This window comes from Festucalex cinctus, chromosome 19, assembly GCF_051991245.1.
Source record: "Festucalex cinctus isolate MCC-2025b chromosome 19, RoL_Fcin_1.0, whole genome shotgun sequence".
NCBI classification, from domain to species: Eukaryota; Metazoa; Chordata; class Actinopteri; order Syngnathiformes; family Syngnathidae; genus Festucalex; species Festucalex cinctus.
This window is the reverse complement of record NC_135429.1, coordinates 6840131-6855108: the sequence shown is the minus strand read 5'-3', so window position 1 is coordinate 6855108 and position 14978 is coordinate 6840131. Positions and strand designations below refer to the sequence as shown.

At 39.3% G+C, this 14978-nt stretch overlaps 1 protein-coding gene across 1 annotated transcript in view; it reads right to left on the bottom strand.

Annotated features, from left to right (window-relative positions):
* Positions 1–198: 198 nt before the first annotated feature.
* Positions 199–14978, bottom strand: part of col16a1 (collagen, type XVI, alpha 1) — a 56060-nt gene continuing 41280 nt past the window's right edge. The window contains exons 39-70 of the mRNA XM_077506686.1: positions 14512–14568; positions 14390–14434; positions 14241–14312; positions 13528–13581; positions 11857–11907; positions 11643–11762; positions 11520–11552; positions 11377–11448; positions 11256–11300; positions 10152–10196; positions 8991–9041; positions 8857–8913; positions 8664–8717; positions 8545–8589; positions 8399–8452; positions 8282–8317; positions 8132–8194; positions 7983–8054; positions 7836–7889; positions 7675–7719; positions 6098–6142; positions 5846–5899; positions 5695–5748; positions 5559–5609; positions 5308–5397; positions 4168–4203; positions 4052–4096; positions 3109–3306; positions 2941–3004; positions 1722–1898; positions 1559–1636; positions 199–1166 (exon numbers count right to left, since the gene is read on the bottom strand). Coding sequence (XP_077362812.1) covers positions 973–1166; positions 1559–1636; positions 1722–1898; positions 2941–3004; positions 3109–3306; positions 4052–4096; positions 4168–4203; positions 5308–5397; positions 5559–5609; positions 5695–5748; positions 5846–5899; positions 6098–6142; positions 7675–7719; positions 7836–7889; positions 7983–8054; positions 8132–8194; positions 8282–8317; positions 8399–8452; positions 8545–8589; positions 8664–8717; positions 8857–8913; positions 8991–9041; positions 10152–10196; positions 11256–11300; positions 11377–11448; positions 11520–11552; positions 11643–11762; positions 11857–11907; positions 13528–13581; positions 14241–14312; positions 14390–14434; positions 14512–14568 — 2211 coding nt within the window. The 3' untranslated portion in view covers positions 199–972. The remainder of the gene's footprint in view (positions 1167–1558; positions 1637–1721; positions 1899–2940; positions 3005–3108; positions 3307–4051; positions 4097–4167; positions 4204–5307; positions 5398–5558; positions 5610–5694; positions 5749–5845; positions 5900–6097; positions 6143–7674; positions 7720–7835; positions 7890–7982; positions 8055–8131; positions 8195–8281; positions 8318–8398; positions 8453–8544; positions 8590–8663; positions 8718–8856; positions 8914–8990; positions 9042–10151; positions 10197–11255; positions 11301–11376; positions 11449–11519; positions 11553–11642; positions 11763–11856; positions 11908–13527; positions 13582–14240; positions 14313–14389; positions 14435–14511; positions 14569–14978) is intronic.

Sequence of the window (14978 nt, the reverse complement as noted above, 5' to 3'; positions counted from 1 at the left end):
ACTTTGTTCCCCTATAATCATTTATATCAATTCAGTCAATTTGTCAACTCTAGTTTGGCAAGTTTCAATACGAGTGCACATACATACTGTAATTTATACACTTGGGACACCAATTGCACACTGCAATGAAAAACAACCCTTGCTTTGGATTTTTTTTTTTCTCTCAAATGATTTATAAAAACAACATATGGAAGAAACACGAGTTTGAATGTCTTTAAACAACATATACACAGCAAGAATGTATAGAGTGACATTGTACGGCCATTTTAAACACAGTTTAATTCCGTTAGACCACAGTCCGTTTTTTCAGTTTGACTAACAAATGTAATATTAAAGACTAATAATGCCCCCAAGCAGTAAAATTGCATTTTGTATAGGTTGTGAATTCAAAACTATTTGCTTCATTTTAAGTCGAATGGTTGCAAATGTTGCTTGAATGTTAAAAACGTGTATGAATTCTTCACTTGAAATAGCTTGCATGGTATTCAGTATTTTCATGGCTATGAAAATATGTAGCTCATCAAATGTTTCAAAAATGTATAAAAAGCTGCTATATATAAATATAAATATTTACAAAACAGTAAAGTCCTCAAAAAGGGCGTCTGCCGATGCATCCATTCTCTTGCAAACCCAATTCAACTATGAAGCATTGAAGCCATTTTAAAGGTTTGGGAGGCGATGTTATTTTGAGAGAAAAAAAAAGGGGGGGGGGGTGATATAAGAGGAGCAAGCGAAGTGCTACAGTAACATGTTGCTGCTTTCGATAAAGAAAATTGAAAAATAAAAAAAACTGGATTTTTTTCTGTTCCCGTTCTTGTGGTTTGTTTTTCGGAGTGAAACATGGCGAAGAGAAAGCAAAAACATGGGAAGAAAGTGGAACTTATAGGGAAAAATGACAATAAAAATTCACTACTTATGTCTTGGCCAAGTTTTCTGTCCTCTTGAATTGCCCTCCCTCTCTCTTCCGCTCATTTACCAGGGGCCCTTGACAGACGGGCCCTTGGGGCTATATTCTACTTGGCGGCTCATGCAGTCTGAAGGGTTACACCGGCCGTCGATTCCCTTGGAGCCAGCCGGTCCGGGCGGACCTGGAATTCCAGGAACTCCTTGCTGGCCAACGGAACCCGGGGGTCCCATTTTACCGTAGCCCGGGGAACCTGGGATACCTGAAAGGTCAAAGGCAGTCAATTATAGATTTTACAAATAAAGTCAATGAATTCATGTTATAAACAAAACGATGGGGTGGAAATTGATAAAACAAGACAAATATTTGATTACAGATGGTGACTTGTAAGTGGAGCCAATGCTCAGTGAAGTTGCGAAGTCGCCCAGATGTTGATTTCTGACATCGTTACGATGGTAATTAAAACTGTTTGCGGAATGATGACTAGCATAATCACGCTGGCAATTTCTAATCAGTGACATAAAGTCTTAAAACATTTGCAGCATTAACATACTAAAGTGTCAGGTGCTGTGAGGAACAGATTTGAATACCAACAACAAAATGAATTAACTCTATGATCTCTTAGACAGCATGAGGATCAGTCCTATACATCACCTGGTGCTCCTGGTGGTCCCACGTCTCCCATTTCACCGACACCCTTATCTCCCTTTGCACCCACAGGTCCCCTTGGTCCTAAAAAATAATGACTTATTTTAACCACATGAAACTTTCAAACAACTAACGACATTTAAATGAGTTGGTCCGTTGCCCTTCTCACCAGCTGGGCCTTGGGGTCCATGCCGACCGATTCGACCGATCTGCCCCGGGATGCCAGGCGCCCCGGGGGCTCCGGGATTGCCGGGAATGCCGTCTTTCCCGGGGGGCCCGGGCCGACCAGGAGATGACACCATTTCTACAGGCATCTGCATGCGCGACATGTAGTACGCCATTCTCTCTGGGGAGATGAGATGCATTCAATGATTTCACATAAACAATATAGCCAAAAGGGGAAAATGAGTTCAAGAAAAGTTGATGTGCATCTAAAAACTTACTTGCTTATTTGTTGACTTAACAAGTTTAATTTGTTCCATAGGCAAGGCAAAGCAAGGCAACCATAGTTGAAACTCAAAACGTTTGTTGCACAAATTATCTTTCCCCATTAAAATGAATTAAAATGACATTAATGATTTCCAACCCACATTGTACTCCTTCTGGTTGCGTGCCTTTGGCCACCACAAGGAAGTATAAGACAGACAGAAATAGACCCATGAAGAGGAATTTCAGAACTAAGTCTGCAGTAATATATATATATATATATATATATATATATACATATATATTATGTGATTAAATACCCATTGCTTAAAGTGTTATATATCGCAACTATCAATGCTATCTGTTAGCCTGTCTATGTAATTTTGGATTGTGTGTTAGCATTAAGCGAGCAGTCAAAGGCAAAATACACAATGTATACTGTAAAAAAATAAATAATAATAGTTGTTTTTTTTTGTGTGTGTGTGTGTTTGTTTTTTGAAATCCCAAATCAAAGAGAGGGTATTATACAGGGGGCTTATTAAGATTATTTATTTTCTATTTTGTAATAGAAATCATGGATTTATAGTGCATTTCATGCACAACGCAACTCAAAATGTTTCACATACTGCAATCAAAAGTACAACATTTAGAAGCAATTAGAGAATTAAAAGCGTTTAAAAAAAAAAAAGAAACTAACAAAAGTTACTAAAAGAGTGTATGGTGTATGGAACATTTAAAAAAAATATATACTTTGAAAGACCTTCATCATAGGTATGGCATAGCATTAGCAGAGTTTTTAGCATAATGCATAGTGTACTGAGTTGAGTTAGCTGCCAACATCTGGCTTGCGTGTATAATATTTGCTCCTAAGTCAAAGCAAAAAAAAAAGAAGAAAAAAACGTCCTAGTGACGGCTCAGATTTTGATAAACTCCCAAGTCAGTCATATGTTATCTTTCCTCACCATCAAAAATCTTGATGACCTGCTGGCGGATGAAGCTCTTGATTTCATCGTAATTGACAACAGCCTGCAAAATGATGGACAGCACTGATCAAAAAGTTCAAACAAATGTGAATTATTTCAACAATCTGAGTTGTAAGCGTAAGCAGGCGTGATGTCATTGGAACTCACATCATGTCCTGGTGACCCTGGAGTTCCAGGTAGTCCAGCGGAGCCAGCTGGGCCAGGGTTTCCCCTCTCCCCTCTGGGACCAACTGGGCCAATCATTGGCTGTGCATCCTTGGAGTGATATCCCAAGCCTCCACCAGGGGGCCCTGGTCTGCCTCTCTCCCCTGGAGCACCTCTTTCGCCTGCAGCCCCAGGCTCACCCTTCCAGAGATGGATAGACATCCATTAAATGTGTCCCTCGAATGTTCTCCACTCCAATTCTTGTATGAACAGCTCAAAACACGTTGAACACAAACTGTTTGGATGTCATTTCAAAGAAAAGCCGAGCGTTTGGCTACAACTATATCAATCTCTATCTTCACTCTGATTGCATAAAAACACTGAAAAACAGACTTGCCACATTAGTGATCGTGATTTATCGAGGACAAAGCCGCCCGTAATGGACAACCAATGTTTACGTGCCACGGGAAGACAAGCGTCTCTTGAAATAGTGTGTGGAGAAGAATTGAGGAGGCCGTTCTTGTCTTTCTCTTCTGTGCAACTAAAACCCTGACAATGGCGTCCTGTCAGCGTGACAAATAGCCTCATCTAGCATCTCCTCTCATGCTTAATAGCATTATCCCAGAGGCAGGGAATAGCTATATCACTGTACACACAGACTGGAATCCCGTGTCTAATACGAGATTGTTGGACGTAGGTGGCCGACTGCCAGTGTGAGGAAGGGTAAACTGAGGTCAGGAGTGAAGATGATTTCGGTAGGAGGATGTGAGAGTTAAAGTGCCGCCATATACGGCACGGGTGCAGAGTGGGCAGAAATACTGAGAGAGCGCATGTTCAGCAGTGCAAAACATTGGCTTGAGCTTCGGTAAAACTAAAAGTAGTAAAAAAAAAAAAAAAAGGAGCATCGTCCTGCTTTTTGAGGAGGACTTGCTGAGACGGCGCTTACCTTTTGACCTGGCTTCCCGTTCTCACCAGGAAGGCCTGCCAACCCCTGAAGAGGAAGAAAATGTAATAGCCACAGAGGAACTGAACGTAAGAATTTCAACGCCGGCCATTACTCACATCTTTACCAGCGGAACCATCACTTCCTGGCTCTCCCTAAAGAACAACAGACAGAGAGTGAAAATGTTCTACGCTGCGGAAGCGTGGAGTTAACATTTTTGAACGTATAAACGTATTTGCAAGTACGGTTAAAAATAAATACGTTCGAACGTATATGCAAGTGTAATTCCAAGTACATTCAAAGCTACCGTATTTTCTGCACTATACGGCACACCGTATTATAAGGCGCACCTTCAATGAATGACATATTTTAAAACTTTTTCCATATATAAGGCGCTACAGTAGAGGCTGGGGTTACGTTACGCATCCATTAGATGGTGCTGTGCTAAAGGGAATGTCAACAAAACAGTCAGGTCAGTCAAACTTTATTAATAGATTACAAGCCACCTTTTTGACAACTCCATTCACTCCCAAAATGAATAAACAGCTGTTTTATTATTTTCTCTAAACTATTAGTATTAGCTTGCGATCCAAGATAGCGGGATCTTCTGTGCATGCGCGTCACCGATCGTGCAGGGTCACCAATAGCGTCTTGACAGCGAGACCTGTTGCGGCTCAGTATTGATCCATATATAAGGCGCACTGGATTATGAGGCGCATGGTCAGCTTTTGAAAAAATTGAAGGCTTTTAGGTGCGCCTTATAGTGCGGAAAATACGGTACTTGGAAATAAGTTTGAACATACTTGCAAATATGTGCTTTTACGCTAATTTCTAAAACCTGAGCATTTTTTCCTATAATACCACGGGGTATTGACTTGTATCCACAAGTAAAAAAATATATTTTTTCTTTATCATTTGTCCTACCAATACGTTTGAAAATTCAGTAAACATTTTTTTTTTTAAATATCTAATTTAGCCTAAAATAACTATCCATCCATCCATTTTCTTGACTGCTTAATCCTCACAAGTGTCGTGGGGGGGGGTGCTGGACCCTATCTCAGCTGGATTTGGGCAGTAGGCGGGGTGCACCCTGGACTGGTTGCCAGCCAATCGCAGGGCACACAGAGACGAACAACAAAAAATGTTAAAATGTCAACGTGTCAAAATGTCAAAAATGTTAAATGCATATTGTCATAATATGACATATGTTGTATGTACATGGCTTTCGACAAACGTATTGTGGGCTGTTGCGTACTGACCATTAATCCTGGGTGACCAGGAGGACCTGGCGTCCCAGGCATTCCTGGGAGACCTCTCTCTCCATTCTGACCTTTATCACCCTTTATACCCTGCATAAAAACAGAATGAAGACTAATTCCCGGAACCTTTCAATTACATTTTGCCACATGTCATTTTACTCTCCCTCTCCCAAAGAACATCAGCAACAAAATGCAGTTCATTGAATTCAGTTATCCAGATCATAATGATAACAAGTTTGTGTGAACCTCACCAATCCTGCTGGACCGGGAGGTCCTGGGGGTCCGGCTGGACCTGGTGAACCCTTTGGATAAGAATCAAACAATATAATAGCAGAACCGCATAAATTTGGAGTCAAATAAAGGAGTCCAAAAAAGAAATGAACCTACAATGTGACCAGATGGTCCAGGTCGTCCCTGAGCTCCTGGTGTCCCGGGATCACCCTAAAAAAGGTCACAGATTGAAATCACAGTCGTTACTATGTGGTTTTGTCTGCATAGATAAGGGATATTTCTCCTTCAAGAAGAAAGAAACGCTCACCTCATGTCCTGGTCTACCTGGTGGTCCAGGTGGGCCTGAAAGTCCAACTTCTCCCTGGAGGTGTGAGAGGGTCGTAAAAAGTGCAAGTATGAGTGGAATTCACAACAAAATAAAAACAAAGACACAAATCAAAACATAGATTGCTCATTCACTATGTTAGTAATCAAATGTACTTTATAGTTCTGTCATCATTTTCAATTATTACCGGTGTAAGGAAAAAAGATGGGGAAAAGTAATAAATTATCGGCCAACCTTCGGTCCTGGAAATCCAGTGTGACCAGTTTTCCCTTTGAATCCCTATGGAGCAATAGACAAAATTAGTACAGTACTGTATTTAAAAAAAAAAAAATTGTGGCAGCTAAATATGCAACTTGATAGAATTATATGGAATATAAATCTATGGAAATTTACATCAAGAAAGTTTCTGAAAATCCTCTACAAATGCAGATGACGTGACTATCTTTATTATATTGCACAGGGACTAAGGAAATTACGATAAAATGACTTATAATAACGGTAAAAAGCTATATGCTTCATTCTGAGATGAATGGCTTCAAATATCCCAAACGGCCATTTAAAAACATCTCAGAAATGCAGATTCAAATACAAAGGAAGGCTGAAGACAATAATCTTTATTATGATGCTCAGGGATTAAGCATGCATGACTGTCAGGGAAAACACGGTAAAATGAGTTCTATGATGGTAAAATGAACTAATCATAAATTTCCAGAAGCAAACATATAAATCGTTGATTTTTGAAAAACCTGTTAGGAATCAACCATTAAAACATCTGCAAATGCAGAGGAAAAGGCTGAAGACAATTATCTTTATTTTAATGTTTGACTATCAGGGAAAATACGGTAAAATGAGATATATTACGGTAAAATACGATAATCACATCTTGCCAGAAGCAAGCATGTAAATGGTTGATTTAAAAAAAAAAAAACTGTTTTGAATCAATAATTTGAACATCTACAAATGTAGAGGAAGAGGCCGAAGACAATAATCTTTATTTTATATGCGCGGCTGTCAGATAAAATACGGTAAAATGAGTTATATTACGGTAAAATAAGATAATCTCAAATTGCCAGAAGCACTTATAGCAGCATCCCTGTAATGGTCATACAATCCAACTATTAACATGCATACTGTATGCTTAGCAGATAATGGTCCACATGATGATCATCTCAATTGTGTTTGCAGGCTTTCAACTGCTAATAAAACACAATACCTTGCAGCTGGGGCTGATGGAAATCTCATTAGGTCGGTAAATATTTGGTGAGAAAACATTGGCTACGGCACAAACACGATTAGCTTGTTTTGCAAAGAAAACATTTTAACTAAAAAAAAAAAACGTCAAGGACTCAAACATTGCAAGCGTCTGTCAGTCACATCTATAACAAGGTTAGGGGAGGCTAGTTCGATTTTTTTTTTTTTTTTTTTTTACATATGAAAGATTATATGTATGCATGTTTTTCTAACACCAGCAAGTTCTACACACAAGTTTTCAGTTTAACGAGAATTAGATTGTGCGCCATTCCACCGTAATTGTAAACATTGTGCTAATCACCAGACTGCCCTTATTTGCATTTAGTACACAACTCAACATGCTTCATTTGTTTTTAGCAAGCAGGAAATTGAACAATGTGTTGTGCATATCCAATCAAGTTTTTTTTTTTTGATTGGCATACTTTTGTTTTTAGTTCATCGGTTGTTTTTGTAGTCAACATACTTTATTACTCAGATGCAATCTGAGCCTTAACAAAAAAAATAATAATCTATTTAAGTGTATACACAGCGAGATAGCCTTATTAGAAGGTGCTACTCACTGGGATTCCTCGTGGTCCGGCTGGTCCTGGTGGGCCCAGCTCTCCCTGGCAAGAAAATAAACACACAACAATAAAAGAAAGTCTTCCCAGAACAGGCACAAATCCACATCTTCCATATCTTTTATTTCTTCTTATGTCTCCAAAGCATACATATAACTTACCCGAAGCCCCGGTTTTCCATCTTTTCCATCAACTCCCTCAATGCCAGGAGGACCCTTTGATAGCAAATACAAGCAGCTAACATCTCACAGTGGAATTAAATCGCTCAAATCAAAAAAAAAATGTGAAGTTCTTAATATTGTTTCTACCATCATTCCCGGGGAGCCTGATGAGCCTGGGGGCCCAGTTGGTCCTTGAGAACCTTGGGCACCATCGTTGCCCTGCGAGAGAAATAAAAAGTACCAAATCAATTCACATCTTGGTACGATGCATAATTAAATACATACAATATGCTAACCTTTTCACCCTTGAGTCCTGGGGGTCCTTCCCTTCCACTTTTGCCAGCAAGACCGGGTGGGCCCTGAATATACATGCATTATTTAATAGTTACACAGAATGTAATAAAAAAAGTACATGCATAGTGAAGAGGCAATGCGTAAAATCCTACTGGAGTTCCTGGGAATCCGGGTTGTCCTTGAAAGCCCTTCAAAGGTAACACATAACAAAAAAATCATTTTTTTTTTTTTTCTTTCAGGAAAATAGTTTGAATTTGGTAGTCATTTACCTGATCACCCTTTGGTCCTACAGGTCCTGCTGATCCTGGGTCTCCTTTACCGCCCTAAAAACAAAGATTTTTATTTATTTTTTCTTATGATCTTGAAAGGTAAATCAGAGCCAGTTTCTAAAAACAATGTAAAGTCAAACACTGACTGGTGCGCCCGCCTGTCCTTGGTATCCAGGGAGACCCGAAGGACCCTACAGCAGAAAGTCATGTGAAAATCTCGCAGACTCATTGTGTATATTAGAAAAGTATCATTATTGTTCTGTACCGATTCTCCTTTCTCACCACGCATCCCCGTGCTCCCACGTTCACCCTTCAGCCCCTGAGAAAAAAAGAGAAGAGCAGTCGGTCAATTCTGGGTCACATGTAAGAATAACCACCCACGGTTTGTTTCCATGCAAGCAGTCAGAACACTGTCGGTGTCATTTTTCTTTTGAGGCTGAAGCTATACAGTCGCTTACCGGCATTCCGGGTGGCCCCATGGATCCAGGATAGCCTGGTGTCCCTGAAGGGCCCTGAGGTAAAAATCAATGAAATAATGATTTCAATTCTACACAATGTCACTTGAAGACATTGCTAGGCAGATACTTTCCTGTTCACCCTTGATTCCAGCTAGTCCAGCTGCCCCTTGCTCACCTTGCTGACCCTGAAGATGTACGGGGAAACGATTTTATGTATATGTTTGGAAGTCTAAGCATAGAACTTTGAAAGGAAAACAAGCATGCCTGTTGAAAACAACAACATCACAATGTGATTACAATTGGTCCTAAATTAGTGATTACTAAATGATTGTGAAGGAGAAATACTAATTTGGCAGCTGGCCATTGTGAGAAATCTCCACAACAATGATGACGACTAATGTATTCAGCTGCTGCTTTTCTCCTTGATGCACTAGCCAACACACAATGCATAACAGGAGACGCTAGCACCTGCTGGGAAGTGCTACTCCACCACAAATGACTTGCACTCGTCGAGCATCTCAACGTTAACAAGACTGTACATCTGCATGACGAGAGGAGGGCGTCTCACCCCTCATCAGGAGGAAACAACAGAATCAGTCCTCGTAAATTACTTTCATTAACTCATTCACTCGCAGCCATTTTCACAGAAGCAATCCCGTTCGCTCCCGGCTGTTTTACTGAATTTTGACTAATTTTGCAAGGCCCACAGAATATTGTGTTCAATTGCTATAAAAACATGGAACCTATCAAAAGAAAGATTAAAGTCTCTTCTTTCATCAGGAAAAAAAAGTGTTTCTATCTGCTTCCGTGTTGCAGCAATTAGCATTAGAAGAGAGCTAAGTTTCATCAGTTTTCACAAATCTATTCAAAATTGTAAGTAATTGAGCTTTTTTTTCTAGATGGCCCTGGTTGATCTCCTTTGCTCTGCTTCCACCTGCTGGCCGGTTGTGTAAAAAAAAAAAAAAAAAAAAAAAAAAAAAAAGTATAAATACGTCTTTTGGACACTTAGAACATTAAAAAAACGTATTTACACGTTATTGGGAGCAAATGAGTTAAAAAAAAAAAAGGTGCACTCAAAGGCAGAAGGGTTGCCATAATCAAGGGGTGGTTCATCTTTAAGAGATTGTACGCACATTCACATTCCGAGTACGATCATCTGTGAACTTTTTAAAGTTATGGAACCACAAAATATATCCTACAGATGTAGGTAATGTCAAATGAATGGCCCAAATAGACTGAATGAAGTGAAATAAACATCTGATAAAAATGCAATTGATGGTGTAAATGAAACTTACAGGTGAGCCAGATGAGCCTGGAGGACCTGGGAAACCTGGAGGACCCTGGTGATTATGAAATAAATTCATACATATAAAAAAAAAATATGTATATAAAAAAAATAAAACATTTAAAAAAGTATACCACATTCAAACTTTCAAAATATATAACGTATAAATCACCACAATTGTCAGTCTTTTGTCATGATTGGGTTTTGTGCATGGCAGGTCTTTTTTTTTTCCCTCTTGGCAGGTCAGGTGGGTGTGGCTTGCACTGAAGGGACACACCTGGGCTCAATCAGACAATCACCTGTCCTGGATAAAAAGCCTGGTCTGCACACAGGCTGGTGCCAGAGAATTCCATCTCATGTGTTAGCATGTTGTCTTGTGTGAATAATTTTTGCCTTATGTGACCAAGAAGCCTTTTTTAACCGGTTTTGTCCTGGATCTTTGTTTGTTTGTTTTAGTCTTCTTTGCTAAGATTCTGCAGCCAGCCCACCCTCTCCCTGCCTCCTGAGTTTTTTTGTTTTGGGATTTTGCCAGACCTCAGCAAAATAAACTGTCGTTTTCTACTACTTGTTGCCTCCCCTTTCCGGGGTCCAACCTCGGACAATCCATAACATATTTGTTGTACATGATTTTAATTCAGTCCAGTAGGTGTGTACTGATGGAAAATTGTTCTGAAAAGTTTTCAGATCATTTAAATTCCAGCCATGAAAGATTCAAGGATGACTGAAATTACTGTGAAGCCTGTTCCCAAAATAACTGCTATTTTGGACTCTTATCTCCTGGATGCTGCAGTCCCATTTATCCGACCCCCTCATTCTCTTGTGCTTCACGTTCCTGTTCAGGATCCAGTGAGGTTGTCTCCTTGGCAATGAGACAATGTGTTTGGGATTTTTTTTTTCTTTTTTTTTTTCTTTTTTCTTTTTTTATTAGCCTTCCTTTATGTTTTGGGGCACCATTTGGCGACCTGTCAGGCCTCTCTGTTCTGTCTCCCTCTGCTGGCAATTGTTTTTTGAATGTCTCTTGGATGGCTTGTTACTGTACTCTCGTACTGCTATGTGAAAATTACATTTGAATACACTTTCAATAAGTCCAATCTATAATGTGGTAAATCTTTACCATATTTCCTGGAAGTCCAGCATGTCCTCTGTCTCCTGGTAATCCCTGTTGTAAAGATGAAGACAGAATGTTTCTAAAAGTAAAAAAAACACACACATTTTGCTAGAAAATGTAAACTCACAGGCTCCCCGCGTACGCCCTGTGAACCAGGCACTCCTGGAACTCCAGGTGCTCCTGTACAGGTGCAAGGATCCTACAATGGCCAAGAAACAAAAACTAAGAAGACTGCACACAATTCCATTGTGTTTGTGTCAAATGTCTGACCCTTGGGTCTGTTGCCTGAAGTTTCTCCAAACACTGCAAGCAAGAAATAAGTCAAATATATTAGTGTTTACCCATCAACAATGCAAAAGCAGCATTTTTAAATATTTTGATCATCTTTCTTACGCTATCACAGTTATCCACGGGGGTTACACCAGGCTTGCCCTGGTCTCCCTTTTCTCCTTTGGCACCAGCCATACCAGGTACCCCTGGCATCCCTTGGGAACAGTCCCCAACACAAGATTTCTGCATTTTGGTAAGAGTAGAAGTGGTTTCAAAACAATCCAAAAAAAAAAAAGGTTTCTGAGCGTGAACACAAGGGGATATAAAATGAACTCACTTCACTTTCTTCGTCAGAAGCATCTTGAGGCAACAGCTGCAAGTCAGGCCTCTGCAAACATTGACTTTCGATGAGTTTTCATTTTAGAACTCAATATTAATTTACTTTGAAAAAAACGAAAACAAATTATGAGCAAAAAAAAAAAAAAAAAAGCACCTTTATTCTAAAACAATGCTAAATGTGTATGTCCTGGCCGTATAGATTAGTTCAGCATCAATTCTAACATATTATTCGGATTATCAATGTTTGCTTATTTGTAATTTGTAAGGCGGCATAGAACACAGTATACTCAGCACTGAAAAACAAGATTGATTCCCTAGAATGTAATATATTAAATAAAACCTAAAAAAATCTAACAAAAACATGCTGGCCACTCAGAAGTACAGCATAGTGCAGCTTCAGATACTTTTAAAAGCACAGGCGGAAATGTTGTGATGATGTGTTCACCAACACGAAGGTCAAACCGACCTTTTCAAACTTTCAGACTTTTTCTGTGCACCATTTTTTTTTTTTTGCCTGAGCTTTTTTTTTGTTCCCTGACATACACACTGAAATCAGACTTTTTATATGCCTAGAAGCTAGTAAGCATAATCTTCAATATTAATGACAGATAATATGCAAATCTTTGTGTTCATTTTACAGTCGACTCACTTTAACTGTTAGTCAGTTTAATTTAGTAAATGTCCGCAGAAATTCAAACTTTCTTAAAAAATAGAGAATGTAAATGATTAATAGTTTTATTTATATAAAATATCAAATACCTCTTTTGAAGCCTAAAAATACAGTATATTCCCATTTTCCTACTCATATTTAATACTAGCTTTGCATACATTATATAGCTTTTATTAATTCTATATCATACCGCAAATATAGTGTAAAATAAATAAATGCATCTGATTCAGTAGCATATTTCATAATCTTTATCACGCTATTTAACTGGGCAGAAATTCTGGCTTATGCTATTTTTGCAGTGTATTCCCTGTCTGCAGCCAAAGTAGCCTCGCTTGCATGAAACGTTTAGTTTCGCACAAGATTTTTGGCTTTATTTTCTCCGTAATATATTCCGTCCTGGTCCGTCATATTCCGATGGGATCCCTCACGTTTCTGACGTTTTGTCAACGCTTTTTACTAAAGAAGCATAGAACTGCCAACATGGAGTAAACACTTTTGACTGGCAAATACAATGTTTGCAAATTTAAACAGATTTAAATACGTTTGAACGTATTTGCAAATTCATCTTTTTGTCTGACTAACAAATCAAATAAGTTGCCTCAAATTTACTTACAGATAATATCAACTTTTGTTCGGTTCATTCCGTCGACTAAAGCCGACTCGGTTTCGCATCTGCCCTATGACTGCCGTGGCAAATGTAAACTTGCCGATTTCACATTTCCCCCTCCCATCTCCCTGCGTTTTTCTCATGACCATCCCGTTTTGTCTATGGTGGCGTGAAACAAGGCTGCAGTGAACATAGTGTGAATGTAGTATCAGATTAAATGACAAAAACAAAACTCTCCTACTACTACATACTCAAAAAAAGCATTCATATAGGGGGTATGCATATTGTGACATGGTCTTCTCTCGTAAAGATACATTCGTGGGATAACGGTTCTCGGGTACGGTAAGTAGAAGAATGGCACCTCAACTCCTTCTCTCTCTAATTTTACTTACAATGTATCCAGGCAAACCCGGTTTTCCCGGTATCCCGTCGTTTCCAGGGATACCCTGAAAGAAGGAACTGAGGTTGAACTGATTTGTTGCCAATCAAGGGATAACCACTCCCATCTCCACCAGAGGTCAAGGTAGAGTCAAAGGGTGAGGATCAAAACTGATTAAACCTGTTCCTTCTCTTATGGGTTTGAATCTCATTAAGAAAATTAAATAATTTCCATCACAAAGTAGTTTCAATTTTGAAATTATTTGTGAAAAAAAAAAACACTAGTCAGTGATGGCTGTGCAATGTTTTTCTTTACACCTTTGACTCTTGGCACACAGACCACAGTAACACTTTATTTGAAGGTATTTTCAAAAGAAGTCAAACAATGCACTTGATGCTAATATCTAACAGGAAGACCTTCAAATAACAGTTTATGTCTTGACTGACATTCCCCAAAGTTGGCTCAGCTGCGGTCAATGTGCATTAAAGCATGAAGCATTAGTCCGCTTTTATAGTTTCATCTTGATGACTCGGGTTGCATACCTACAATTCACTGAAGTCATTCCAGCATGCATTTTATTAACCATCAATTTCATTTTAGGAGCCCAACCAAGCAAGCTGAAAGCCTCAACTGGAAGTAGCTGGAAGTTCAATTCAGCGCCAAAGATCTACCGCTGAATTGAAGTTTAGAGAGAATCCCCCACCACCCTATTCCCATGTTTCTTACTGGAAGTCCTTGAAGTCCATTGACACCATGAGGTCCGGGTGGGCCCGGTGGGCCTGGTGGGCCTGGGGGTCCCTGCAACACACAACCAAAACATAACATTGCACATTCATAATTCAAAACAATGACAACTATCGGCACATAGATCAGACCTGAGGCCCAGGCTGCCACGTGCCTATCACAGCCCCGGGAGCTCCCTGAAAGGAGAGAGCCATCAACATCAAGCACTTGCACACACAGAATGCAAATAAAATTCTCATTTGTCTGTACTCACGGGTCCTCCTACACCTGACTGCATCGGCATTATGCAGTTGCACTCACCAGGGTCACCCTAAAAAACACAACGTGAAATATAGCCTTCAAAAATAGATACATTCTATGTTTTTAATTCGGACATTTTATGCATTAGGTGACTCATTCCAGCCCAAGATTAAAAGCTCTGAATATCGTTAACGCTCCATTAATTCCCAGAGTTGTATTAAGATGAAATTGTCACCTCAAACTGTGCTGTGCAAGCAGAGAGTGAACTATATGTGCAATCCAAAGCAGGTGTAATTCCCTCAAACCCTTGATTGTATTCACGAAACATCAAGTCTATGTAATAACGGAAAACATTTAATAATTTCCTCTGAGTTTGGTTGACTTGAATATTTGTCCTTGAACCAAACTTTTTCCTAACAGATACTATCTTGCAAATTAAAAGCACATCTCTACCATTCTCTATAGTAGTAACAATGGAAG